The following is a 27,352-nucleotide window of genomic DNA, read 5'->3' as shown; positions in this document are numbered from 1 at the left end:
TATATATACCTTTTTTATTATATTCAATGGGAAAAAATGGGTCATAATTATTGCATAAATATTAATTATAAATCATAAAATTATCTCAAAACACCAAAAAAGAAAAGAAAAAATATTATTGAACAAAAATATATTTCATTGATTTTACTCAAATCTTTTTTTATCTTAATCCCGCCCTCTGGGTCGTCATTTTTTACCTGAAGGTCCTGAGTGTGACCCATAAATGAAGTACCCCAGAGGGTTAAAGTTTACCACATGAATTAAATAAATCAGTTATAATAAATACTTGCATATTCCATAAACATTAGAATAGTCGATTTTGATATCATGGTGACTTTAATAGGCCTAGTCACAAGCTTTGCATTCCCTACCAACACTGGAAGATTCTAGTCTTGCTTCTTTCTACCCAGTTCCTCCATCTATTTTTACCAGCAGTCACAGAGGAACATCGCAGTACCCTGTGTTTGTTGTTTCCCCTCCTCTTCCCGGGTCCCTTGTTCCCGCTTATTAATCAGTCGCCTTGACCTACTCATCCTCCTCTTTCTCTCCTCCTCTCCTCTCTAATTCTCAGCATCTTCCTCTGAGTCATCTTTTCATCCCCTCCCCCTTCTTGTTTCTCCTCTCTTCTCGCTCTCATTCTGGTTTCCACCCACCCACCCTCGCTCTGTTTTCCTCTCTCTTCCGCAGTTCGACACTTCCAGGCTTGCCTCTCGCAAGGCTCCGCGCACTGACGCCAGGTAATCATCGCACGAAAGCCTCTTTTCTTTTTTGCACCTGCTCCTTGGTTTGCATCATTAATGCATGAGTTGCGGGGTCATTAAGATGCTTTGGCTTGACCATGAATAATGATATTGAATGGGTCTGGGCATGGCTTTGTGAATGTTGCATTAAGAATGAATTGTTGTATCAAGGCATGGTGTTTGGGGCATGTCTCTGCGGACAGTGATGCTGGATGTGAATCTGGGTGGCAGTGTTTTCTGGTGGTCGCTGCTGAGGGGTCGGGCAGGTTTCTATGTTATCAGTGCGTGTCCAACCTGTTCTCATTGGTGCAATCTTACTGAATTTATCTTCAAATCTTGTTGGTTAAATTCTTTATTCAAGTCATTTCGTTCATTTGCATTTGCATATTTTAATCTATTAAAACGAAGCAATTAATGAAGTAAAGTATAATAATTAGTTCACCTCGCGAGTTCCGAGTCTTGCGTATATTTGTCACGTGACCAACGCAAAAAGAACGAATCGCTCGTGAACGTCCCGTCGCTGGTTCTAATTTCTGGTCTCCACTGCTCGCTTCGATGCTCCAGAAAGCTCTTCTTTTCGCCAAAGGGATGTTCAATTATTTATCTTTTTCTTGCCCCATCACGCCACTTTCTGCGGTATCCACCCCACCCCTCCGTTGATCGCCCCCTCCCCCCTGTATATCTGCTGACAGCACGGTTGCTGCAGTACCACACTGGCACGGGCACGGCGTAAATTAGCAGCGTCCGGATTTGGATGCACGATCATGAGCTGGTCGCACAGTGTGGCACCTGCGGGCATACATGCCCGGCTTGTCATTACAAATAAAGCCCCTCCTCCTCCTCCCCCAGTCTAAATCCCGGTGGTCGGTGCTACGAGACGCGCATTCCATTAGCAAGGTGACATGTGTGCCCATCTCGGTCGTGGCATATTTCGAGTGCAATTTGCATGTTCTGGCTTTTTATTGGCTCCCCAGCGTGGCATGTCCCTGTCGAAGCTTCAGCTATATCTCTCATTGGTAAGAAGGACGGAACCGAATGTTCCAGAAATACCGTCCCATTTTCAAAGAAATCAGATTGATTGCCACCCCTGAAGTATTTGCATATTGAGGGTTAAAGTCAAAATGGATGCTATTCACTTTATGCACGTTCCTGGTCTTATTTTGAACGATTAACCAGTGCACATTATCCTAAATGTTTCATTTATTTATCTTAAATCAAAACGGAAGAACTGCTCAATAAAAGATTGTAAATATATATATGTTAAATGATAGCCAAATAGGTGTTGTTTTAGCAAACTCATAGCAAACACATTCATCAATTTTTTTGCCCTAATAATTTGTACTCATTATGGATGGAAGTAATGGATTGTAAAGGTTAACTCGTGTTGAATTTACTATTGTGATGTTGAGTGTGATAGTGAGTTGGGTGAACAAAAAAAACCTGTAATTCCTACAAAAACATCAGATTATTTTGACCCCCTGTTAATTTTTAAACAATTTGAGCTCTATTCCATAAAATGATGTCAAGGACAAATACTATATAGAAAGGCACCACAAAATAGTCCACAGCATTCTGCACTACATACTAAGTCTTCTAGAGACCATAGCATTGCTTTATATGGACTGATTTTGTGGTAGGTATTTAACTTCACTGTATGGAAAAGATTTCAAAATGTGTAAAAAATATATATATATTTATCAAGTCATTCATTAATGTTAATGATAAGCATTTCAATAAAAAATAGCATTTATTTTTCTGTATAAATAGCGTCTATATTTTTACGTTAGTAAGTGGTGTTTAAAATTGCTCTGTGCGTAATGAGCTGGCGAGTTTATAGTAAGATGTGTTGCGGCGGACCGGTTGTTATGGGCCGATTTGTGCCAGAAAGTCCAGGGCCACTTTTTTGCCCCAGTCCGCCCCTGGTGAACATGAAGTCATCGTGTTCATTTAGACATATTTGTATCTCCTCTCCTAGCGGCAAATGTAACCTGAGAAATTCTGTGGACTAAACGAATGACGTAAAAATGCAGTATTTCATGACCAAAAGCAGTTTCGTACACAGGAAGACAAAAGACAACTGCATTTCGACAACAGAATTCTAAACCCAAAATGGATTTTGTGCACAAAAATCCCATTTTATGTACATGAACGTACTTTTCCAAATACCTTCGGTGAATGAAATGCACCAAGCATTTTGTGCTCATTCTGTGAATGGTTGTCTGGATCACAAAATACTTTGTGTCCATTAAAAACCCTAGTTCATCACTTAACATTTATGTATTTTGCATATGAGCAAGATTTATAATATGTAAAAGGGGATTTATGACAGATGCATGTTGAACAAAACAGGGTTTGACATACTGGGAGACTCACTCACTTTTAAATATTTATCTTTCTCATGCAAAGTCAATCAAATTGATACCATACAGAGTTTCTAAGCATCATGAGCAATGATGGCAGTCATTTCTCATGCTTTTGTTTCCTCTCTGTCTTAAAGGATGTCCATTGTGAGCATCATTGCCAGGGAAATCCTGGACTCTCGGGGAAACCCTACAGTGGAGGTGGACCTGAGAACTGATAAAGGTGAATCAATAGAGCCCGTCTAAAAAAAGGACTGAGCATCCTGGAATTTAAAAGCAAAGTAAATTGATTTGAATGTAAATTGAGTTCCTGGATGAATGTCCATTAAAAATAAGGCATCTTCCAAAATGTAAAATATAATCTATAATATAGGCTATATAATAAAAACTAAATATTATCAAAATGTGTTATTATGTCCACATGCAAGTTACTCTTAAGAGACTAATATAAATGCATGGAAATTATGTTGACGCAGATCCATCAGTAAGATATGGATGCACTATGTATTAATCACAGATATAAATGAACAACAGATTTGAAGTGTCAGTGTGTTTTCAGGTCTGTTCAGGGCTGCGGTGCCCAGTGGAGCGTCGACAGGCATCTATGAGGCTCTGGAACTCAGAGATGGAGACAAGAGCCGTTACCAGGGCAAAGGTGAGCAATCAAAGATGGTCCATCTTAACATTAGCATTATTAATAATCATTATATATAACATCAGATTGTTTAAAGTGCCTCTATTATGCGTTTTTGAATATTACCTGTTTGTACCCAGCTGTTTGTGAATGTAAAATGTCTGCAAAGTTTTAAAGATCAACAATGTAACACATTTGCATAATACCGGCCTATGGTCTTCATTGGCTGCCCGCAAACGACGCCTACTTTGACCCGCCCTCAAACGCTGTAGTTGTTGCTAAGGCCTGTAAGAGTTTGGTTCGTGTTGTTATGTCGATAAGACGCTGTTTTCAGTGCTGCAAATCCACTTTTCATACACTTCAAGCGGATGAAGACTTGAATTGATACGGTAACCGACACCATCATTACTGTTCGTATTGCTGTGTATAAAATGCTGAGGAAGATCCGGAGTTGAAATTCAGTAATGGCCATTTTGTTTTCGACACACACTGTAAGTGGTGGACCAATCACAACAGACTGGGCCATCTGACAAATCAGAGCAGGGTAGGGTCATGGAAAGAAGGGGAAAGAAGAGACGGATCCTTGAGCAAACCATTTCAGACTCTTGAAGTAATGAGGTGATGTACAATGTATATTAAAGGGTCATGAATTGAGAAATAAAAATGTCCTTGAGCTTTTGACATATAAGAGGTCATAATACTATAATAACATCCTGTAAGTTTCAGAACTAAAGACGTAAACCAATACAGCTTTTATTGAAACTAAGCTCAGAAAACGACTTGTTTGGGAATGCGCCTATTTATGATGTCATAGATGAAAAAAGACAGCCTCTGCAGAAGAAGATCGACGCCTACTTCTACATCATTACAACTGTAGCCCCGCCCATTGATTCAGGCATGACAAGTAGTAGGTAAATAACATGCGTGACACTAACACTGGATCGAGCAAGTAAGATATAAACATGCCTTTGAATAGTTGTGGAAAACCACAGTCAGGGTATATTTACAGAGACTGAAAAAAACTACGCTGTTCCTTCTATATTGAATCTGACAGGAATGGCGCAACACACTTATGTGTGTAAAAAGTTTTTACTATGTGTCACTAGTGTTGTCAAAAGTACCGGCCACGATACCAATCATAGCTCATAGGTTCATCGGATGTGTCTGTGATTGGCAACAATGATCAACGCACGGGAGCGTTTGAAAGCACACGGAAGTGTTTGAAAGTGTTTTGAAAGCAGGAGCGGGAGCGTTTGAAAGCAAAAGCAGGCGTCGACCAGCGGACCGGTAGGCTGATAGGCACCTGTATTCAAACGCTCCCGTGTGTATCTGTGTAAGCGCTCTGTGAAAAGCGTCATTGATATATATTTATTTAGTGGTGGGCATAGATTAATTTTTTGAATCTAGATTAAAATGGCTCATTTGAATTCTGCCGAAGGCATTCAGAATGTGTGTGCTCGTAAGTGATCGTTTGTCTTTTTGTAGTTGGAATAATAAATAAGTTCTGTCCCTTTAAGACCTGACGCACGCATGGATCCCGGACACTGTTCCTTTGAGCTGGTTACGACTATGTTTACGTTAAAACTCACCAAGATGGGCATTGAGACATTTTTGAGTGTATTTGACCATTAATAAGCTGGAAAAAGGAGCTCATTTTTGCACTTGTCAGAGGCGGCTTTATTACGGTATGTGTGTGTGCGCTTCAGATGCGAGCGCGAAATCTACGGGAATTAGTAGAATTAATGTTATGTGCAACCCGGCGCAAAATTCAGACCGGTCACACCAATACTAACACGCTGTCATGAGGAAAAATCCAGCAGAACACCTGTTCGCAATGTTCAGAGGATTAAACGGACTGAATGAGAGGAGGCGGGTGCGTGTCAACTCACTGTCGGTCGGAGAGGAGAGCGCTGCTGATATCGATACTGTAGAAAATGAGTATCGTATCGTTTCAGATATTTCAGTATCGATACATATCAAAATATGGATATTTTTGACTACACTAGTAGGCATACACTCAGGTTTCGAAGACTCGTTCTCTCGCCCCTACAGTGCAATTGGGCTAGGTATACATCCGTGCTAAAATATCAAGGTAAAAGTCATCACAGCTTGTGTAGTATAGACCCAGCTCCCAATCCAACTTTGAGAATAGATTAATGGCGATATTTTTTTATCGCCCGATAAGAGTCTCACGTTAACGCAGCACGTTAACGCCGATAACGGCCCACCACTAATATTTATTATAACATTTTTTAAGCGCTGGTCATTGTAGCCAATCACCGACATATTTGATGAGCGCATGAACGCAATGGCCAGCCAGAGGTGTTTACGATTCCGCCCAACAGCGCTCAAAGCGTCACATTTTTTACATTTCAGTACCGAATTGGTATCGTGGTCGGTACTTTTGACAACACTATGTGTCACTATTGCTTTGATACAGATCATCTGATATGTACTGATTATGTGAACATGTCAAACCAAAATCACCTCATGATTCATGTACACAGACTTTCTTTGTCTTAAAATCGTTATTGCTGTTTATGTGTCAGCAAATCAAACCTGTGACTAAATGGTCAACTTCACATTGTTACTCTTAGTAGGATGAAATGAATCTGTTGTTTAAACTGTGATTAAATTATATATAGAAAGCGAATGCTCCCTTTACAATCGCTGGCGCTGTCAATCAATCAACGCAAGTTTACTCTTGCCACAACTCACGTTATATTCAACAAATCTCTTATTTACATTGTGTTTGCACTGTTATTTATGATGAAAGCATTCATTAGTGTGCAGAAATCCAGTTTCAATGACGAGATCACTGCATTCATGCGCTCAACATGTCTGTGATCGGCTACAATGCTCATCACTGCAACCTTTCCTGCCACAATCTAAATATAATGCCATAGATCTAAATATAATGCTATAATCAACACTTTTCAAAATTAGTAAACCTTGAGAACTGTAATAGTAAAAACATGCTGAAGTTTTGAGAGTTTTAAAAGATTAGTTTAGCTTGACAAGCCAGACCCCGAGGGGCGGGATAAACGGTTGTCTTTCAAATTCCCTCTGCACGCAATAGGATAGCGCTGCAACCAACCAGAGCAACAAAGAAGGTGAAGCGGAGCTAGTTGATAGATTAAACTTTCGCCGTATCCGGTCGGCAAAACTCTGAACACATCTTCCTTTCTTAAGAATGACTTCAGTGCCGTTCTTTGTTCTTTTCTCAAAGAAAAGCTTAACTCCAAGTCTTCCAGAGTCGCAGCCAAAGTCGATTCGAGAGAACGCTGTAGCACGCGGAACCGCGGCAACTCTGCCGTCATTATGTTAAGCCCGCCCACCGACTCTATATGTGATTGGCCTGACCAGAGTTTGGTTTTTCCAGCTCGTAAGCCAACGGAGAGTTGCTAGACTACCTTGATTGCAAATTAGATTTGCTGCTGCTAGGGTGTGTCTAGATTTCTAGGCTAGGATTAGTTCACTTCAAAATGAAAATTTCCTGATACTAACCCCCATCTCATCCAAGATGTTCATGTCTTTCGTTCTTCAATTGAAAAGAAATTTAGTTTTTTGAAGGAAAACATTCCAGGATTTTTCTCCACATCATAGACTTCCATGGCAACCAAAATGTTGAAGGGCTTCGAAGGGCTTCAGAGGCTCTGCGCGATCCCAGAAAAGGAATAGGGTCTTATCTAGCAAAACGATTGATCATTTCATTTTTTACCTAAATTGCTCATCTTGCATAAACCCTACAGTGGAGGTAATCACGTCGTAAAGGTCACAGTAGACGTAGGCAGAAGTACCGCCCCCGTGTTTACAAAGTGTACATGCGAAGACGAAGATGTGAAGTTGAAGATGGAGTGTTTTTTGGTAAAGGGCATTTGCATTAGTCCTCGCACTTTCGCTTGGGGGGGGTACTTCCGTCTACGTCTAGCGTGACCTTTCTGACGTGATTGCACAATCCATGGCACGTCGCAGAGAAACGCAAGATGAGCAAATTAGGTTAAAAAGTATTTTCATTTGAATTTTTTTTTTTTAAATGACCGATTATTTCGCTAGATAAGACCCTATTCCTCGTCTGGGATGGTGCAGAGCCTCTGAAGCCCTTCAAAGTGCTTTGAAACTGCATTGATTTCGACCTGCAACATTTTGGTTGCCATTGAAGTACATTATGTAGAGAAAAATCCTGGAATGTTTCCCTCAAAAAAGTTAATTTCTTTTTGACTGAAGAAAAAAAGACATGGACATCTGGGATGAGATGGGGGTGGACATACTTAGCTATTTCATATGCAAAGATGATAGCCAATCACAGCAGTGGGCGTTTACACTGACATCTGAAGCAGACATGCCCCTTCAAACAGAGGTCTTAAAGGGTTAGTTAGTGAAGGTTAGTTCACCCAAAAATGAAAATTCTGTCATTAATTACTCACCCTCATGTCGTTCGACACCCGTAAGACCTCCGTTCATATTCGGAACACAAATGAAGATATTTTTGTTGAAAGCTGATGGCTGAGAAAGGCTTCAGATAGGCCTCCATTGGCATTCAGTACATTTACACTCCCAAGACCCATAAAAGGCACTTAAAACGTCGTTACAAAGTCCATCTCACCACAGTGGCTCTACAATAATTTTACGATGCGACGACAATAGTTTTTGTGCGCAAAAAAAAATCTAAATAACACCTTTATCCAATTTGTTATTGTCTTCCGTGTGTGCCTCCACGACGCATGCGCGAGAATATGACGCAGATCCGGCGCTCGGACATATGACCCAGAAGCGATTTGTTTACAAGCAGAGGAAGACGCGCGTGTCTAAGCTGTTGGATTCTACATGGATCGTGCTTTAGGTCTCAGCGTAGTTCTCAAAATGGGGCTTAAGTGTGCATTTCATGGATTCCCGAACACTGGCGCTACGTCATATTCTCGCGCATGCGTCGTGGAGGCACACACGGAAGACAAGAACAAGCTGGAAAAGGTGTTATTTAGATTTTTTTTTGCGCACAAAAACTATTGTCGTCGCATCGTAAAATTATTGTAGAGTCACTGTGGTGAGATAGACTTTGTAACGACGTTTTAAGTGCCTTTTATGGGTCTTGGGAGTGTTAATGTACTGAATGCCAATGGAGGCCTTTCTGAAGCCTTTCTCAGCCATCAGCTTTCAACAAAAATATCTTCATTTGTGTTCCGAATAAGCGGAAGATGATGGATGGATGGATGGATGGAATATGAACGGAGGTCTTACGGGTGTCGAACGACATGAGGGTGGGTAATTAATGACAGAATTTTCATTTTTGGGTGAACTAATCCTTTAAAATCAGGGTAGGAAAAATGCCTTTTATTTCTAAATTATGACCATTTTTGATGTAAAAATCATACTAACATTATAATTGCACCCCATGAAACATTCCAAAATAATAAAATAATGTAGTGCATATGGCCTTTAAGAGATAATTAAAGTGTTTTTGACCTTAGATACATGTAAACCTATTGTAGGAGACCTTTGAGACAAAATTATGAACCTTTACAATAGCATAATAGAGGCACTTTAAAACGAATTAGATGATTCTGATATAGTTTTGTTTATTTGATCTATTCTTGTGAATGTCTTTTGTTTTAAGGTGTTCTGAAGGCTGTTGGTCACATTAATGACACTCTTGGGCCAGCCATCATTGCATCTGTAAGTGGAAAAAATGGTCTTGTTTAATTTACCTTCTTTTTATACCAAATAACCAAACTATTTGTTTTCAACCAGCTTGAGAAGGATTAAAAACTGCAATCTGTGGATATTTGCTTACTTCTGGGAAAGAGTATCTAAATTAACCCGAGGCTCAGTTCTGCAATAAATCATTTGCAGTGTATATTCAAAATATACTTGGCTTTAATGGGGGCACAGCTTGTATTTAAACCTACAATATTCCTTTAAAATGAACATGACTACATTTTTCTTTCACTATGATTTACATTCTTTTACAGCCTCCTAATTTTTTGCATTCCATGTTTGTCGGCACTTTCCTAAAAAAAAATTCAAATCTTATTTTTAAGCAATTGTTAAGTGAATTATTTGTTATTTGTTTGTTTGTTTTACAGATCAGATTCCGATCAGATGGGATCAGAATCAGATCCCACCCCTGCACTCTATTTTTAATCATTTTTCTTTTCATATTTTAAACCCGTTTACTTGTAACAGGAGATTTTGAAACAGGTCCAACTGCTACAAATCTACCAAAGGCAGAGACACAAAATCTCCTATTATCCAGGTCTTGATTTTCATTCTGATCTACACATTCCATTCTTCCGTTTTCATGTCTTTATTTTTTTTACTTCCATGTCTACAATGCGAAGACTCTAACACAAATATACTCAAATGCCGCAAGAATACTTTTAGACTGATTTGACTTTGATAATGAGTTTTAATTTCACAGCAACAGGGCTAATGATTAGACAACATTTTCATCAAGCAACAATCAAGCGCTGTATTTTATTAATCTGGAGGGTTTTATCTTCACAATGTGAACTTTAGGAGATCAGCGTGGTGGAACAGGAGAAACTAGACAACCTGATGATTGAAATGGACGGCACAGAGAACAAATGTGAGTTATAATCTTATAACATAATCATACAACTCTGGAAAAAAAATTAAGAGACCACTTAACATTGATTTCTCAATGTTAAGTGGTCTCTTTATTTTTTCCAGAGCTGTATTTTATAGACATAGTTAACCAAAATTGAAATTCGGGCATCATTTACTCACCCTCGTGTTGTTTTAAATCTGTATGTCTTTCTTTCTTCTGTGGAGCACAAAACAAGATGCTATTTTTCTAAGTGATAAAAGTACAATGACCAAAGAAGGACAAAAAAGAAGCATAAAAGTAGCTATATTCCATGTATGCCATGTAGACCAAAATGCTACTTATTTACTTACTGAAAATCTTACCTATTGTAAGCAATTGTGATGTATAAAAGTTTGAAGTTTACAAAACTATTCATGATTTATTAGGATATTATATTTATAAAGAACTCAAAATAGTTTATAAAATACTATTTAAAAGTTTGGGGTTGGTAAGATCTTTTCATGTGTTTTTTTTATCTTATGCTCAATAAGGCTGCATTTATTTGATCAAAAATACAGTAAAAACAGTAATATTGTGAAATATTATTACAATTTAAAATAACTGTTTTCTAGTTGAATATATTTAAATTATGGCTGTCAATAGATTACATTTCTTTAATCGTGATTAATCTCACTTTTGTTGTGCGATGAATCGCACACTTATCGTGAAATTAATTATACGCCATTTATCTTATTAAACACATTAATTTTGTCATCATTTGCTATATCCAAAGTAAACAATCAGATTGAAGGGTGATTCTCACAAAACTGTATTTTCTGCAAGCTTCAAGGATCGTTGAAGACCCCAAAATGACACCAAATATAAGGATTCATATACTTCTATTATACGTATAATACATTTATACACACCTAAGCACCCATGAAAAAAACATTACATAAAAAAACTTTAAAGAATTCACAGTGTATATATAGTATGTGTACAGAGCAACAATGGTTTTCATTTTAGACATTTTATGTAAAATGTAAATGTAGACGAGTCAAGCTGCGATACCGAACAGGGCCACAGCGGAGACGCCAAAAAAACTCCTAATTCAACCGCTTTGACTGCATAAACCTACGATTACTAAACACAACAACGTACATATGACAAATCAAACATTATCCTTCCCGAGTGTGTGTGGAAACAGCGCGAATGCACTGTGTGTCTGTACATGAATGCAGTGCGATCAGTGATCTCACGCGCTTATTGTACGACTCCTGTACGTCACCACAATTGCGCTCTTCAGAAACAATCGGAGAATACGACAGAGCTCGTGTTTTAAAGCAAAGCACACACTGGAACAATTCACTAAAAACGCAATGTGAGTCTCTATTTTCTCTGATGTAATCAGCCTGGCCTTCTTTACATTAGCGCTGTTTTGGACTGTTTGAATGAATTGGATTACTGGATCACTGAACACTTTCCCAGAGTTTAACGGCTTCAAATGGCCTGATCACAAACAGAGAAGCAGAATCGAGTTAAAGAGTTAGAATGGAAATTTCCTCTTACCAGGGTCACAGGTGCTTGTAGATGCTCAGTGTGATTGTGATAAACTCACGACTTCTAACATCATCTAACTGCGTGACGAAAAGGACGTTAATGACGCAGCTTCACGTACTTCTGTAATTTATTTGCGTTAAATTATTTGAACTTGTTAAGGACTTTAAATTAATCGCATGCCTTAATGTTGACAGCCCTAATTTAAATATAATAATTTATTCCTGTGATGCAAAGCTGAATTTCCAGCCTCATTACTCATTACATGTGTCTTCAGTGTCACATGATCCTTCAGAAATCATTCTAATATGCTGATTTTCTGCTCAAGAAACATTTCTTATTATTAATCATATTGAAAAATCATGTTGTGCTGTTTCATATTTTAGTGGAAACCATGATACAATTGTTTGTTTTCTGAGATTAATATAAGGCTCAAAAGAACAGCATTTATTTGAAATAGAAATCTTTCGCAGCATGTATTTAGTCACTTTTGATCAATTTAATGCATCCTTTTTTTCTTCTTACCGACCGGGGATACCGGGGGATCTTACCGACCCCAAATTTTCTAACTAATATTTAAAAAAAGAAATTGTAATCATTTCAGCACTTGTCCCAATAATGTTACAATGCATATGGATTTTTACTACCATATAAATCACATAAAAAATGATGATAATTGCTATCTGTTCATCACATCTACAGCCCAGTTTGGTGCTAACGCCATCCTGGGAGTGTCTCTGGCCATCTGCAAGGCCGGTGCGGCAGAGAAAGGCGTCCCTCTGTATCGTCATATTGCTGATCTGGCAGGAAACACAGAGCTAGTGCTGCCAGTTCCTGTAAGAAAACTCATTACTCAATTGCACGACTTTAGTACGCGACATAATAATTCACAACTGTAAGTATTTTCTCTTGATTATCTAGGGAAATAGACTGACTAAGCACATTTTCTCTGCCCATTTGTCAGGCCTTTAATGTAATCAACGGAGGCTCCCATGCTGGAAACAAGCTCGCCATGCAGGAATTCATGGTACTTCCTGTGGGGGCGGAGTCATTCCGTGACGCGCTGCGTGTCGGAGCCGAGCTCTACCAAACTCTGAAGGGTGTCATCAAGGAGAAGTACGGCCAAGACGCCACCAACGTCGGTGACGAGGGAGGCTTTGCTCCAAACATCCTGGAGAACAGTGAAGGTGTGTTTATCAGTCTGTCTGAGTGCGTGATCCAATTTATTCATAATGGATTTATCCACTGCTATATTGGCTTCTCTGTCACGTCTCCACAGCGCTTGAGTTGATAAAGACAGCCATAGACAAGGCCGGGTTCACAGATAAAGTTGTGATCGGGATGGATGTAGCCGCTTCTGAGTTTTACCGCGACGGGAAGTACGACCTTGACTTCAAGTCCCCTCCAAACCCAGACAGACACATCACCGGCGATGAGCTGTTAGAGATCTACCAGACGTTTGTCAACGACTATCCAGGTAAATTGTGAATAGTAAAAGATGTATAGGAAATTTCTAATTCAAATGTTAATAAAGTCACCATGAGGTCCATTTAAATGATATACCTTGTAAATACTCGTACATTTTAAAGACCCCCCTGAGGTGAAAATCAAGTTTTTAATGGTATATGTCAATGTGGTAAGAAAAACCATGAGCAAACTCATAAGTCGACACCATTGCTGAGTATTTTCTCCTTAAAGGGTCATGAAACCCTAAACCAAATAAAATTTTTTAGTCTATATTCAACTTCCGGGTTTAAATTCATCTTTGTATCAACGTCACAGAATGTTGGCGATGACTCATCTGTGTCTCATAATTATTAATGAGTCTGTGTGTCCTTATCCTATGAGAAGAGGCCTCACTTAATTATTCATGAGATTGCATGTCCTTATCCTATAAGAAGATGCCTCACTTAATTATTCATGAGACTGCGTGTCCTTATCCTATGAGAAGATGCCTCCCTCAACACAGCAGCACGCGTTGATTGACAGGCGCTTAAGTGAGAGCTGCATTAATGGATAAAAAACGAGTGTTTGTTTTTGCTCTGTCGCAAAAGTTCTCTTCAGTAGATCCTGAGTCTTCGAAACAAACGCGATTCATCCACACTTTGAGTGTAACCGTTCTTTACGGCCAATTAACCCGGCTCATAAAACTGTGTTGTCAGTCAGTCTCTACTCCGCAGCTTAACCACGCCCACTTTTATAGCATTTTTCAAAACTGTGGTGAGAACTGAAGGCTGCTGAAACAGGGGGTTTTATGACCCTTTAAAACTGCTGTGAAAACGTGGTTTGAAATCACATGGTGTTTCTGACGTCACAAACTACCTTGTAACCAATCACGTCAACGTGTGGGCGGGCTTAGGATATCATTAACTATGACCGCACTGAAGCTGGAGAGTTTATATATTTTTCTGTTAATATGAAAAGTCGGGTACATTTAGCAATATAGTGAGTGAATTATGTATATGATGTATATTATGATGTTATGATATGCCTTTGAAAGCGTTTCTAAGGATGTTGATTTTGGCAGCTGTCTGACTCCGAGATGGAGAACGGGAACATGGTTTGTGAAACATTAGCAACACATTATTAGCGGTTTAATAATGTAGGTAATGATTAGCAAAAGGCTGATCATATTAATATTAAAAGAGCGATACCTTTGTGCTGCGTTTACTACAGTAACTTGAGTAAAGATGAGCGAATGGATCTCTGAGCCGGTGTGTGTGAGTGGAGGCGGGGCTATTTTGCATATTCATGGTTCCGTGCTAAGAAAGAAAGGGAGTAGCGCTACAATCAAGTGCTTTTAAAGTCCTCATAAAATCAAAATCGATCTTATTTACTTTGTTAGCCAACATTACAGGTGTAAGGGTGAACAATTATTCCGTGCAAGTTAATACACATAAAAAAATTGTTTGCCGTGGTAATCAAAATCTGAAAAGTAACTTCCGGTCTTGAATGGCGTTCCCTTTCCGATGAAGACTATGCGACGGCTTGGGTTTGAATATCCTTAACCACTCCCCTCCAACCGTAGTCTGCTATGAGCTAGAGATGGAGAGGAGGAGCGCTGAAGTGAAACCCTGCCCTCTATTCAATATTCCGTTTCACTTTGGAAATACGTCACAGCACTGAAATAAAATCAGTTGCAACTTCCGGTTCACTGGGACTTTAAGGCATGACATTTTTAAATATGTAATTTTAATGAACAAAGATGAGTTTTAAAGGATAAAATTATTGACTACTGTGGGACTTTAAAACCTGTAATAAATACACTTAAAATCTTTCAATTTATTTATACAAATTTTTGCCATTTACTTGGCTTGTTTTTACAGTAATGCACTCACACTGGAAGTCTTAGGCCGTGTGTCAACCAAAGTGTTTTTATCCAGCTGAAAACGCCTCGCTGTGAGCGCTTGAGAGCTTGCTTTTGGCAGCGCAGCATTTTTTTCAGTTGAGACTTTTTGCTTGTTATGATACCGAATATCCGCAGAAGTGTTACTAGTGTCTTATTTCACATAAAGTTTGTTTCTGTATTGATTCTATATAAAAATGTAGATACAATGAAAAGGATTTGCTCTGGCTCTTGTTTTAAATGATTTTGTTCCGTTATTATGCTTGTTGTTGTCATCTGTTGACGTTGTACAAGCAGAATGTGGCAGTTGGTCGGTGTTGCATTTGTCCCGCCCCTCCTCCACTCTGATTGGACGGCTGGGTGAAAAGTGACAGTGATGAGCGCTGCGTTTTACTCAAAGTTGAACATTCTTCAACTCTCAGCGACCGGTAAAAAATGCTGAGTGCTCAGCGCTTGAGCTTGAGCGTGAAACACTCGCTCAGCGCCTCGTACGCTCATGGCGTTCTAAAAACGTGCCACTCCCATTGAAAACAATTGGATACACCAGCCAGCAGCGTGAAAAACACTTTGGTGGAATTGTTACAATCGAAATGCATTTTTTTAATACAATTATTTAACACACTATTTACTATAACACTTGAAACCATTAGAAAAGGGATATAACCCCTACTAATCTTCAAACGTTTGAGTTCAGTTAGATTTTTTTATTTAAATGCATTTATTTTGATTTAACAGTGATATCGTGAAGTATTATTACAATTTAAAAGAACCGAATATATTTTAAAACGTCATTTATTCCTGTGAACAAAGCTGAATTTTCAGCATCATTACGCCAGTCTTCAGTGTGACATGATCCTTCAGAAATCATTGATATGATGATTCAATGCTCACAAACGTTTATTACTATTATCGATGTTGTCCTGCTTAATATTTTTGTGGAATCATTTTTTCAGGATTTTTTGATGAATATAAAGCAAACTGTATGAGTTTCTTTCTTCTGCTGAACAGAAAAGAAGATATTTTCTAGAATATGGATAACCAAATAGTTGTTGGGCCCCCATTGACTTCCATAGTATGGGGGAAAATACTATGAAAGTCAATGAGGCCTATCAACTGTTTGGTTACCAGCATTTTTCAAAATATCTTATTTTGTGTTCAGCAGAAGAAAGAAACTCATACAGGTTTGGAACAAGTGAGTTAATAATAATAATAATATAATAATTTTTTTTGCTTTTAACCCAGAACATATATCATGTTTTTGTCCCTGTCATCATTGACAGTGGTGTCCATTGAGGACCCGTTTGATCAGGATGACTGGGCTGCTTGGACTAACATGACGGGTTCAGTGGGGATCCAGATTGTGGGTGATGACCTGACCGTGACGAACCCAAAGAGGATAGAGAAGGCTGCGGAAGACCGCGCATGCAACTGTCTGCTCTTGAAGGTCAACCAGATCGGCACCGTCACAGAGGCCATCCAGGCGTGAGTAACTATTGTATATGTCTATTAAACCAGAATGTTCTAGCTCCTTATCATCCTATTCTGAACTGTGTATCCCTTTAGATGTAAGCTCGCTCAGGCTAACGGATGGGGCGTGATGGTCAGCCATCGCTCAGGAGAGACAGAAGACACTTTCATCGCTGATCTAGTGGTGGGACTCTGCACTGGACAGGTACGCACACTTACACAAATGTAACCATTATGTATAGAGAGGATATGGTTGATATGTGGTGTGTTTTACAAAACAATCTTGATTAACTTGACAAACTTTCACTCTCTCTTTTTTTATCTTTCAGATAAAGACAGGAGCTCCGTGTAGATCCGAGCGTCTCGCCAAATACAACCAACTTATGAGGCAAGTCAAGCACACTATTTTTATCAATGTAGTAAAACATTCATTCAAATCCCTAAAACAATGTCCAAATAATTGCAGCATGCTTTTTGCCTCTATTAACTCCCGCCATTGACAGAAATTCCGGCTTTCCGTGTTTTCACTGTTATATGGTAGGGGGCGCTATTACACATCTTCTGAAAGAGTACTGAATCTCCGGATCAAAAGACATGTGAAGAAGAAGCAGAAACAAGCGATAGCATATGCAAGCAGATGCATATGTAAAATAACGCGATCATTCCCCCGGGTCTAATTTTGACCCGAAATTAATTTAAAACAAAATGTTTTTGTGGGACTTTTTGTCGCACGAATACACAAAAAAATGACTGTATTTGAGGAGTTTATGTGGTTGAAAAAAGTAACAAATCCTTCCCTCGCAGGCCAATCTGACCCCCCATAGGAATGAATGGAATGTAAGGAATTTGCCGTTTACCTCCAGTCTTTGTGCTAAGCTAGGCTAGCGGTGGGTGCGTCAGACAGAGTAATGGCATGCACGGAGATGAGAATGGTATGTATGGACTTACCTAACTCTGGGGGATACAGTAAATAAGCTAAAGTCCCAAAAAGTCGGCGTGTTCCTTTAATGCTTGCACAGTCCCATAGCTTGTCCTGGGTTGACATTTCATTCAGTAACATTAGGCAGTTTTGATTTATATGATGTTTAATTTGGATGATCACGTTATTTTACATATGCATCTGCTTACATACGATCGCTTGTTTTATTGCGTCTCCTTCGCCTGTGTTTTGATCAGGAGATTATGAACTCATTCAGAAGATACATAATATCGCCCCCCTCGCGTCTAACAGTGAAAACACGGAAACCTGGAAATTTCTGTTTTTCCAGAATTTCTGCATTTTCTCACAAATAACGGAAAATTCCATGTTTGAGGGGAAGGGTTTTCTCACAAATAATGAAAAATTCCGTGTTTGGCAGGGAAGCGTTTTCTCACAAATAACGGAAAATTCCATGATTGGCAGGGAAGCGTTTTCTCACAAATAACGGAAAATTCCGTGTTTGGCAGGGAAGCGTTTTCTCACAAATAACGGAAAATTCTGTGTTTGGCAGGGAAGCGTTTTCTCACAATAGAAAATTACGTGTTTGGCAGGGAAGCGTTTTCTCACAAATAACGGAAAATTCCGTGTTTGGCAGGGAAGCGTTTTCTCACAAATAATGGAAAATTCCGTGATTGGCAGGGAAGCGTTTTCTCACAAATAACGGAAAATTCCGTGTTTGGCAGGGAAGCGTTTTCTCACAAATAACGGAAAATTCTGTGTTTGGCAGGGAAGCGTTTTCTCACAATAGAAAATTACGTGTTTGGCAGGGAAGCGTTTTCTCACAAATAACGGAAAATTCTGTGTTTGGCAGGGAAGCATTTTCTCACAAATAACGGAAAATTCTGTGTTTGGCGGGGAAGCGTTTTCTCACAATAGAAAATTACGTGTTTGGCAGGGAAGCGTTTTCTCACAAATAACGGAAAATTCTGTGTTTGGCGGGGAAGTGTTTTCTCACAAATAACGAAAAATTCTTTGTTTGGCGGGAAGCGTTTTCTCACAAATAACGGAAAATTCTGTGTTTGGCAGGGAAGCGTTTTCTCACAAATAACGGAAAATTCCGTGTTTGGCAGGGAAGAGTTCTCACAAATAACGGAAAATTCCGTGTTTGGCAGGGAAGCGTTTTCTCACAAATAACGGAAAATTCCGTGTTTGGCAGGGACGCGTTTTCTCACAAATAACGGAAAATTCCGTGTTTGGCAGGGAAGCGTTTTCTCACAAATAACGGAAAATTCTGTGTTTGGCGGGGAAGCGTTTTCTCACAAATAACGGAAAATTCCGTGATTGGCAGGGAAGCGTTTTCTCACAAATAACGGAAAATTCCGTGTTTGGCAGGGAAGCGTTTTCTCACAAATAACGGAAAATTCTGTGTTTGGCAGGGAAGCGTTTTCTCACAATAGAAAATTACGTGTTTGGCAGGGAAGCGTTTTCTCACAAATAACGGAAAATTCTGTGTTTGGCAGGGAAGCGTTTTCTCACAATAGAAAATTACGTGTTTGGCAGGGAAGCGTTTTCTCACAAATAACGGAAAATTCTGTGTTTGGCAGGGAAGCGTTTTCTCACAAATAACGGAAAATTCCGTGTTTGGCAGGGAAGCGTTTTCTCACAAATAACGGAAAATTCCGTGTTTGGCGGGGAAGCGTTTTCTCACAAATAACGGAAAATTCCGTGATTGGCAGGGAAGCGTTTTCTCACAAATAACGGAAAATTCCGTGTTTGGCGGGGAAGCGTTTTCTCACAAATAACGGAAAATTCTGTGTTTGGCAGGGAAGCGTTTTCTCACAATAGAAAATTACGTGTTTGGCAGGGAAGCGTTTTCTCACAAATAACGGAAAATTCTGTGTTTGGCAGGGAAGCGTTTTCTCACAAATAACGGAAAATTCCGTGATTGGCAGGGAAGCGTTTTCTCACAAATAACGGAAAATTCCGTGTTTGGCAGGGAAGCGTTTTCTCACAAATAACGGAAAATTCTGTGTTTGGCAGGGAAGCGTTTTCTCACAATAGAAAATTACGTGTTTGGCAGGGAAGCGTTTTCTCACAAATAACGGAAAATTCTGTGTTTGGCAGGGAAGCGTTTTCTCACAAATAACGGAAAATTCCGTGATTGGCAGGGAAGCGTTTTCTCACAAATAACGGAAAATTCTGTGTTTGGCAGGGAAGCGTTTTCTCACAAATAACGGAAAATTCCGTGTTTGGCAGGGAAGCATTTTCTCACAAATAACGGAAAATTCTGTGTTTGGCGGGGAAGCGTTTTCTCACAATAGAAAATTACGTGTTTGGCAGGGAAGCGTTTTCTCACAAATAACGGAAAATTCTGTGTTTGGCGGGGAAGTGTTTTCTCACAAATAACGAAAAATTCTTTGTTTGGCGGGGAAGCGTTTTCTCACAAATAACGGAAAATTCCGTGTTTGGCAGGGAAGAGTTCTCACAAATAACGGAAAATTCCGTGTTTGGCAGGGAAGCGTTTTCTCACAAATAACGGAAAATTCCGTGTTTGGCAGGGAAGCGTTTTCTCACAAATAACGGAAAATTCTGTGTTTGGCGGGGAAGCGTTTTCTCACAATTAATGGAAAATTACGTGTTTGGCGGGAAGAGTTAAGAGTTAAAGAGTTAAGATGACTGGGTAATAAGATCTTGCTCAACTCATCTATCATTGATTGTAGCTTGTTTTCTGCCACAGAATAAAAAAAAAAAAGGTAATTGCAACAAATCTGATTTTGTTTCTCGCATTTCAAGTTATAAAGTCCAATTCTTAGAAAACAAAGTCGGCTCACAATTCTGATATTTTCTCGCAATTGCAAGCTTATATCTCACAATTCTGACTTTATAACTTGCAATTGTGAGAAAAAAGTCAGAATTTTGAGATTAAAAATATGCAATTACAATTTTATTTCATTTTTATACTGTGGCGGAAACACATTTTCTTCCACTGATTGAAAGACTTGAGCCATATTTTGAGATTTTTTTTGTGCAATTTTTAGTGCATTGCTAGGTGGTTGCCCAATGGCTAGTAAGCAACCACTCAGAGGAACCATAGCAACACCCTGGCAACCATCCTAACATTGTAGTGCCCCTATTGCATGGAAACACCATTCATATTGTCTTCAGCAAATGTAAAATCTTTCATTTCTATTGTGAATCAGCCCATGCAAGTGCTTCAAATGAAAATGACTCAACTTGCATAATATAAAAGCCCCCGTCTCTAAAATAACAGTGGCCGCAAAAAGAACCAATATAATTACTTTGATTAACATGGCTGATTACAGGCTTCTAGCTCGTTCTTCGTCACCTCCTGTTCCCATACAATTAATGTCCATCTCTGCCAATCTGTCTCTTTTTCTGCCTCACAGGATTGAAGAAGAATTGGGTGACCAGGCTCGTTTCGCCGGGCACAATTTCAGAAACCCAAGCGCTCTGTGATACCGACATCACCGCACCGAAATCACACGAAAAAACAACAACTGACAAACAGAGTATGTACTGCACTGAACCGACTGACTACCCCTGACATCCCCTAAAATCATTCAAAACGCATCAAAACAGCACTATTTGCACTGAGATACTAAAAATGACTTACTCAGACACTCAAATATATATATTTAAACTGAACTGGACTGCGGACAGGCTTTGATAGACCAAATAATATTATGCACAGCGGATCCTGGACAGACCAACATTATGCACAAGTGATACTGAGGTACTTGGCGGGCAAAACATGTGCACTGGGTGGACATGCATGCGTATGATACAGAAAATGGACCTTGACTTTAACAAGGCAAAGACTTTGTTGTCTAAAAAGGATTTAACTCAGATGGAATAAAAGTAGTTTATTTTAATCAGGTGTAATCTTTAAATTTAAGCTTCAATTTAGATGTGAAATATATGTAAATACATTTAAAAAAAAACTGTTTAGATTGACTTGCCACACTAAAGAAATCAAGTGTAATTTTTATGGTTCATTGCATGAGAACTAGGCAAAAATAATAGATTTTGGAAAATGGTAGAAAAATAAAATAGTTACATGAATATTTATGCAGCAGTGGGACTTCCAATGGGAAGATCGACATTGACAGTGAAGCGTTCAGATATATAAGGGACCAGACAGTTTGCCCAGGGCATTAGATGCTTTTTATCAAACAATACTCTCTTTCTCAGATGCCGTTTTTATGTCCATCTCTGACCCAAAAGCATGCTGAAGAAAAAGACAAACAAAAGAAAAGACCAAATCAGCAAATAAAATAAAATATGGTGCTTGAATCTCTGACTTAAATAAAAAGAAAATCATTTTAGGAAATATTCTAAATAATGTGTGTAGAATATATCTCTTTTCATAAAGATGCTCCGCTATTTAAAACAGCATAAGGTACATTTTTCTGTATATCGTTGTCATTGAGTTGGGAGGTCTAAAATATGTCCTCGTGTGATTGTTATTGGAGTCTGATGGCTCCCTACATAGATCAGCACAGCCAAACACACACACACACACATCTAATAACAATAATTATATTCAAGAGTCCCCAAATCGTCATAAGTCTGCCAGATTTTCTCATGCAATGACTCTTAAAATGTACTTTCGCATTTTCTTTCAACCTGGATCTTAAAGGGGAAGTGTTTTTTTTTGTTTTTTTTTAAAGGGACAGTTCACCTTAAAATGAAAATGCTGTCATGTACTCACCCTCATGTGGTTCCAAACCTGTATGAGTTCCTTTCTTCTGTTGAACATAGAAGATATTTTGAAAAATGTTGGTAACCAGGCAGTTGACGGCATCTATTTTAACATTCTAAGCACATGGTCTAAAGCGTTTGGCGCAAGTGCACTTAGGGCGTGTCCGAATCCACTTTAGCTAGTTTAATCTCTTCCGCTCTGCGGGCCCAGAACGACATCATAATAAATACACAATAATTTCTGGTGATACTATCACCCCATATATGGTACCATTTGAAACCTTATAATCTCATCTTTACAAAGAATAAAATGACTTTTGTATTTATGTTACAAAAAGTAGTAAGATAAAGCTTAAATATACAATCGTGCAAAAAACTCCCCTCCCCTTGATGATGAAGAAATATAAAAATTTAATTTTCACATTTCACAAAACAGAAAAGTCACCTATCACAAGAAAGCTCTCATTCTCAGGAATTCGACTTTGTAGTTTTTTTTATGGTTTAATATCATAGTTCTTCAAAAGAATCACAAAGTAAATATGATAAATGTGGAAAAAACTAACACAAACGTCACATTTCGACTCCGATCGCTGCTTCTCCAAGTTAAAATCAGCCACAAACTCCATATCATCTTTTACCTCAGGATGTTTTCTTTCTAATGAGCCTACTTTTTGGTAAATAATCCAGTTATGTCATGGATGTCCGGAGCACAAAATGCGGACGAACGGAGAAACACACAATCTCCACACCATGGTCAATACGCGCTTGTCGACGATGATATACATATCAGGCACGTTTTCAAAGCTGAGGAAACGAGCTTTCAAATGACATGTCAATCAAGCTTCTGGTCCACTCAGATGCCGCAATATTCGACGAGGCAGGGAGGCGGGCTCACGTCGACGCTTTCACACACACGCAGTTCAGTTCCGCATGTGGTGGGCAATCGAATTAATGGAGAGGCGGGTCTTCCGTTGTGGCGATCGTTACCCTGATTAGACTGACAGGCTGATTCGGGGGTTTCTTAGCAACATAAAAAAAAAACGCAGCACACGGCACTGCTCTTTTCTAAATGAAAAAAACTAAAAAGGCAGTGCGGTGCGCCTCGGATTTTTGAACCTGAAAAAAGCGTTCGTGTGATCGGGCCTTACTGAGTAAGGGATGTGTTTCGGGCATAACGTGCAATAAACCAATCAGAGTCTCATCTCCCATTCCCTTAAAAGCCAGTTGCGCCCACGCGGCGCAAGTGTTTTTTGCTAGTTTCAGCCCGAAGCCGTTATCGTCTTCGCGTCCTGCGCCACGTTGTTTAAATAGCAAATGCACTCGCACCATGGTCTGAGAACAAGGTGTGTTCAGGCGCATTGTAGGGGCTTTGCTATTTTGAGGCAACTGAAAACGACTGCGCCATTGACCAACAAAAACCTGCTCTAAAGTCAATAGTCAGTATTTTTGGTGTTATTTAAAGAGCGCATTAGTAATATGCGCCTATAGGCGGCCGCAACTGGCTTTTAAAGGGAATGGGAGATGAGACTCTGATTGGTTTATTGCAAGTTGTGATAAAACACATCCATTACTCAGTAAGAGAATAGGTACAACCATTTTTCCCATCGTTAAACTAGCAAAAGTGGATTCGGACACACTCTAAGTGCACTTGCGCCGTGCGCTTCAGACCATGTGCTTAGATTGTTAAAATAGAATGGGTGCCATCAACTGCCTGGTTACCCATATTCTTCAAAATATCTTCTTTTGTGTTCAACCGAAGAGAGAAACTCATACCGATTTGGAACAACTTAAGGTTGAGTAAATGACAGATTTTTCATTTTATGCTGAACTGTCCCTTTAAATGGGTGAAACACGTTCTCCTAAGCGAGCCATTCGTAGGTAGATTTTCTTGAAGATTGTAAATACTGTTGATCTGCGGCACACCGATTTCTGTCTCAACCAATGACGTGTGTTCAGGGCAGAGCTAGCTTCGTCCTAATCATAGGAGAAGGTGCGCAGAGAGCAGTAGAAATGACGCGCTTCTCCTTCAAGATGAATGATCTTAATCCAGCAGTGAACGCAAGAGAAACATAACGATCACAACGACCGATCCAATTCAAGAACTCGACGACAGACACGCTTACACGAATAGAGACACACATTCACTCGCACGCTCGCTCACATTTGTGTAGCAAAGCCTCACCCCCAACGCACGCGACTCCTTCTTCTCTGCCACCTCGACTTGCAGTCTGTGTTTCTTCCTTTCTGGTTGCTTCATCTGTACCCTCCACCCCTTTCCCTTCTTGTGGTCACGACTTGGCTTGTTGTCCCCTGTACCTGAAATCTTTTTCCTCCTCCTCGACGACTTGTCTTTTCATTATTTTGTGGGATTATCGTGGTGAAAGAAGGAAAAGAAAGTAAGATGGAGAAAAGAAAAAAAAGAACCGACAAACCTGTCAAAGAATAATGTTATGGAATATTAAAGCTGTCATTACTTTCGTCACCCTTGAGTCTCTAAGTGTGTTTTCTTCTCTTCTTTAAAAGCAGAGGAGGACGTTTAAATGGCTTTTCACCATTTAGATGCTCAATTAGGAAACATTAAAACAAGATGTGGATGTTTTTATGGGTTTTAAAAATTGCACTTGTCACCTACATTAGAAAAGTTCATAACTGAAAACTCGGTTATATAAAAACTACATTACTGTACAGAAATTCATACTTTTATTTAACAAGGATGCGTTAAATTGATCAAGTGACAGGAAAGACATTTATAATATTACAAAAGATTTGCATTATAAATGCTGTTCTTTTGAACTTTATATTCAGTTAAAGAATCCTGTAAAATGCTGAAATATTAAGCAGCTAAAACTGTTTTCAACATTGATAATAACTGTTTCTTGAGCAGCAAATCAGAATATTAGAATGATTTCTGAAGGATCATGTGACACGGAGACTGGAGTAATGATGATGAAAATTCAGCTTTGATCACAGAAATTAATTATATTTTTAAATGTATTATTGTAGAATGAAGAAAATAATTCTAATATGCTGATTTGATACTCAAGTTATTATCAATGTTGGAAAAAGTTATGCTGCTTAATATTTTTTATAACCTATAATATTTTTCAGGATTCATTGATGAATAAAAAGTTAAAAATAACATTTATTCAAAATAGAAATCTTTTCTATCACCTCTGATCAATTTAACACATCCTTGCTGAATAAAAGTGTTAATTTCTTTAAAAAAAAAAAAAAAGAAGAGGGGGGGGGGGGGTTGTTGATTACTGACCCCAAACTTTTGAATAGTAGTGTATATTTTTAGAAAATATTTATATTTTAAATAAATGCTGTTCTTTTATAAAACGTTTTATTCATCAAAGAATCCTGAAAAACTATATTAAGCAGCACAACTGTTTCCAACATTGATAATAAATCAGCATATTAGGATGATTTCTGAAGGATCATGTGACACTGAAGGAATGGCGATGAAAATTCAGCTTTGATCACAGGAATAAATTATATTTTAAAGTATATTAAAATAGAAAACCATTATTTAACATGTTAATATTATTTCACAATATTACTGTTTTTTTCTGTATTTTTTAATCAAAGAAATGCAAGCCTTGGTGAGCATAAGACTGGTACACACACACACACACACATATATATATATTATATAAATACATATATACAAATATATATATACACACATACAGGGAGTGCAGAATTATTAGGCACGTTGATTTTCTGATCATATTTTTTTTCCAGGCACATTTGACCAATTCCAAACCACAGTAATCTTAATAACTACTATTGATTTAGTATTTAATAATGTATAAGTGATATATAATTGTTCATGAAGGCTGGAGATGAAAATCACCTTATATTCAGGTGTGCAGAATTATTAGGCATGTTTTCTTTTACAGATAAATTGAGCCAAAAAAGAGATTTAACTCAGACTGAAAAGTCCAAAAGTATTAAATGCCCATGAGAAGGATGCAATACTAATGCAATACTAGACATTGCAGTTAAGGCATGACCATTGGACAGTGAAATGCTCGTTGGGTCAGCAGGGTCAGACAAAAACAGGTGGTGAAGAAAAGACACCTGTTAACTGCAAAAGAATTAAGAATTAAAGTGAAGAATTAAGGGTGAAACCATCAGGAACCCTTTAGTCTCCAGCGCCACCATTTTCCAAAGCTGCAACCTACCTGGAGTCTCCAGAAGTGCAAGGTGTCAGGATCTCAGAGACTTAAGTTAGGTAAAGAATCCTAAAAAATGACCCCCACTAGATAAGAATCACAAGCTGAAGTGTTGTAAAATACATGAAGAAGGTTTTTTTATAGGCTTTATGGACAGATAGGTTGAGAGTGACTCTTGAAGGACCAGCACTACATCCTCTAGTACCACTGTTTGAAGAATTCATCTTCCAGAATCTGGCAGTACGTTTTGGGAGTTCATTTTTAGTCCATCTCTGCAAAACGGACTTCAGGATGGACTAAAATGAACTCCCAAAACGTACTGCCAGATTCTGGAAGATGAATTCTTCAAACAGTGGTACTAGAGGATGTGGTGCTGGTCCTTCAAGAGTCATTCTCAACCTATAAAACCTATAAAGCCTATAAAAAAAGCAGGCTTCATGTATTTTACAACACTTCAGCTTGTGATTCTTATCTAGTGGGGGTCATTTTTTAGGATTCTTTACCTAACTGAGGTCTCTGAGATCCTGACACCTTGCACTTCTGGAGACTCCAGGTAGGTTGCAGCTCTGGAAAATGGTGGCGCTGGAGACTAAAGGGTTCCTGATGGTTTCACCCTTAATTCTTCACTTTAATTCTTAATTCTTTTGCAGTTAACAGGTGTCTTTTCTTCACCACCTGTTTTTGTCAGATCCTGCTGACCCAACGAGCATTTCACTGTCCAATGGTCACGCCTTAACTGCAATGTCTAGTATTGCATTAGTATTGCATCCTTCTCATGGGCATTTAATACTTTTTGACTTTTCAGTCTGAGTTAAATCTCTTTTTTGGCTCAATTTATCTGTAAAAGAAAACATGCTTAATAATTCTGCACACCTGAAT

General features: G+C 38.7%; 2 protein-coding genes across 2 annotated transcripts in view; one reads left to right on the top strand and one right to left on the bottom strand.

The window, feature by feature from the left end:
- Positions 1-433: 433 nt before the first annotated feature.
- Positions 434-21,822, top strand: eno2 (enolase 2). The gene is made up of 12 exons (XM_079829953.1): positions 434-737; positions 3,238-3,323; positions 3,660-3,755; positions 9,349-9,407; positions 10,251-10,320; positions 12,541-12,674; positions 12,803-13,025; positions 13,118-13,315; positions 16,465-16,666; positions 16,748-16,856; positions 16,981-17,039; positions 20,978-21,822. The coding sequence occupies exons 2-12, from the start codon at positions 3,239-3,241 to the stop codon at positions 21,045-21,047; spliced, it is 1,305 nt and encodes a 434-aa protein (XP_079686079.1). The 5' UTR covers positions 434-737; position 3,238; the 3' UTR covers positions 21,048-21,822.
- Positions 10,124-27,352, bottom strand: part of tpi1a (triosephosphate isomerase 1a) — a 28,801-nt gene continuing 11,572 nt past the window's right edge. The window contains exons 8-9 of the transcript XR_013817537.1: positions 10,482-10,518; positions 10,124-10,286 (exon numbers count right to left, since the gene is read on the bottom strand). The gene's annotated coding sequence lies outside the window, so the exon portion shown is untranslated. The remainder of the gene's footprint in view (positions 10,287-10,481; positions 10,519-27,352) is intronic.

The sequence above is a fragment of the Gobio gobio genome (assembly GCF_949357685.1).
Source record: "Gobio gobio genome assembly, chromosome: 11".
Classification (NCBI taxonomy): domain Eukaryota; kingdom Metazoa; phylum Chordata; class Actinopteri; order Cypriniformes; family Gobionidae; genus Gobio; species Gobio gobio.
This window is presented reverse-complemented; position numbering and strand designations above follow the sequence as displayed.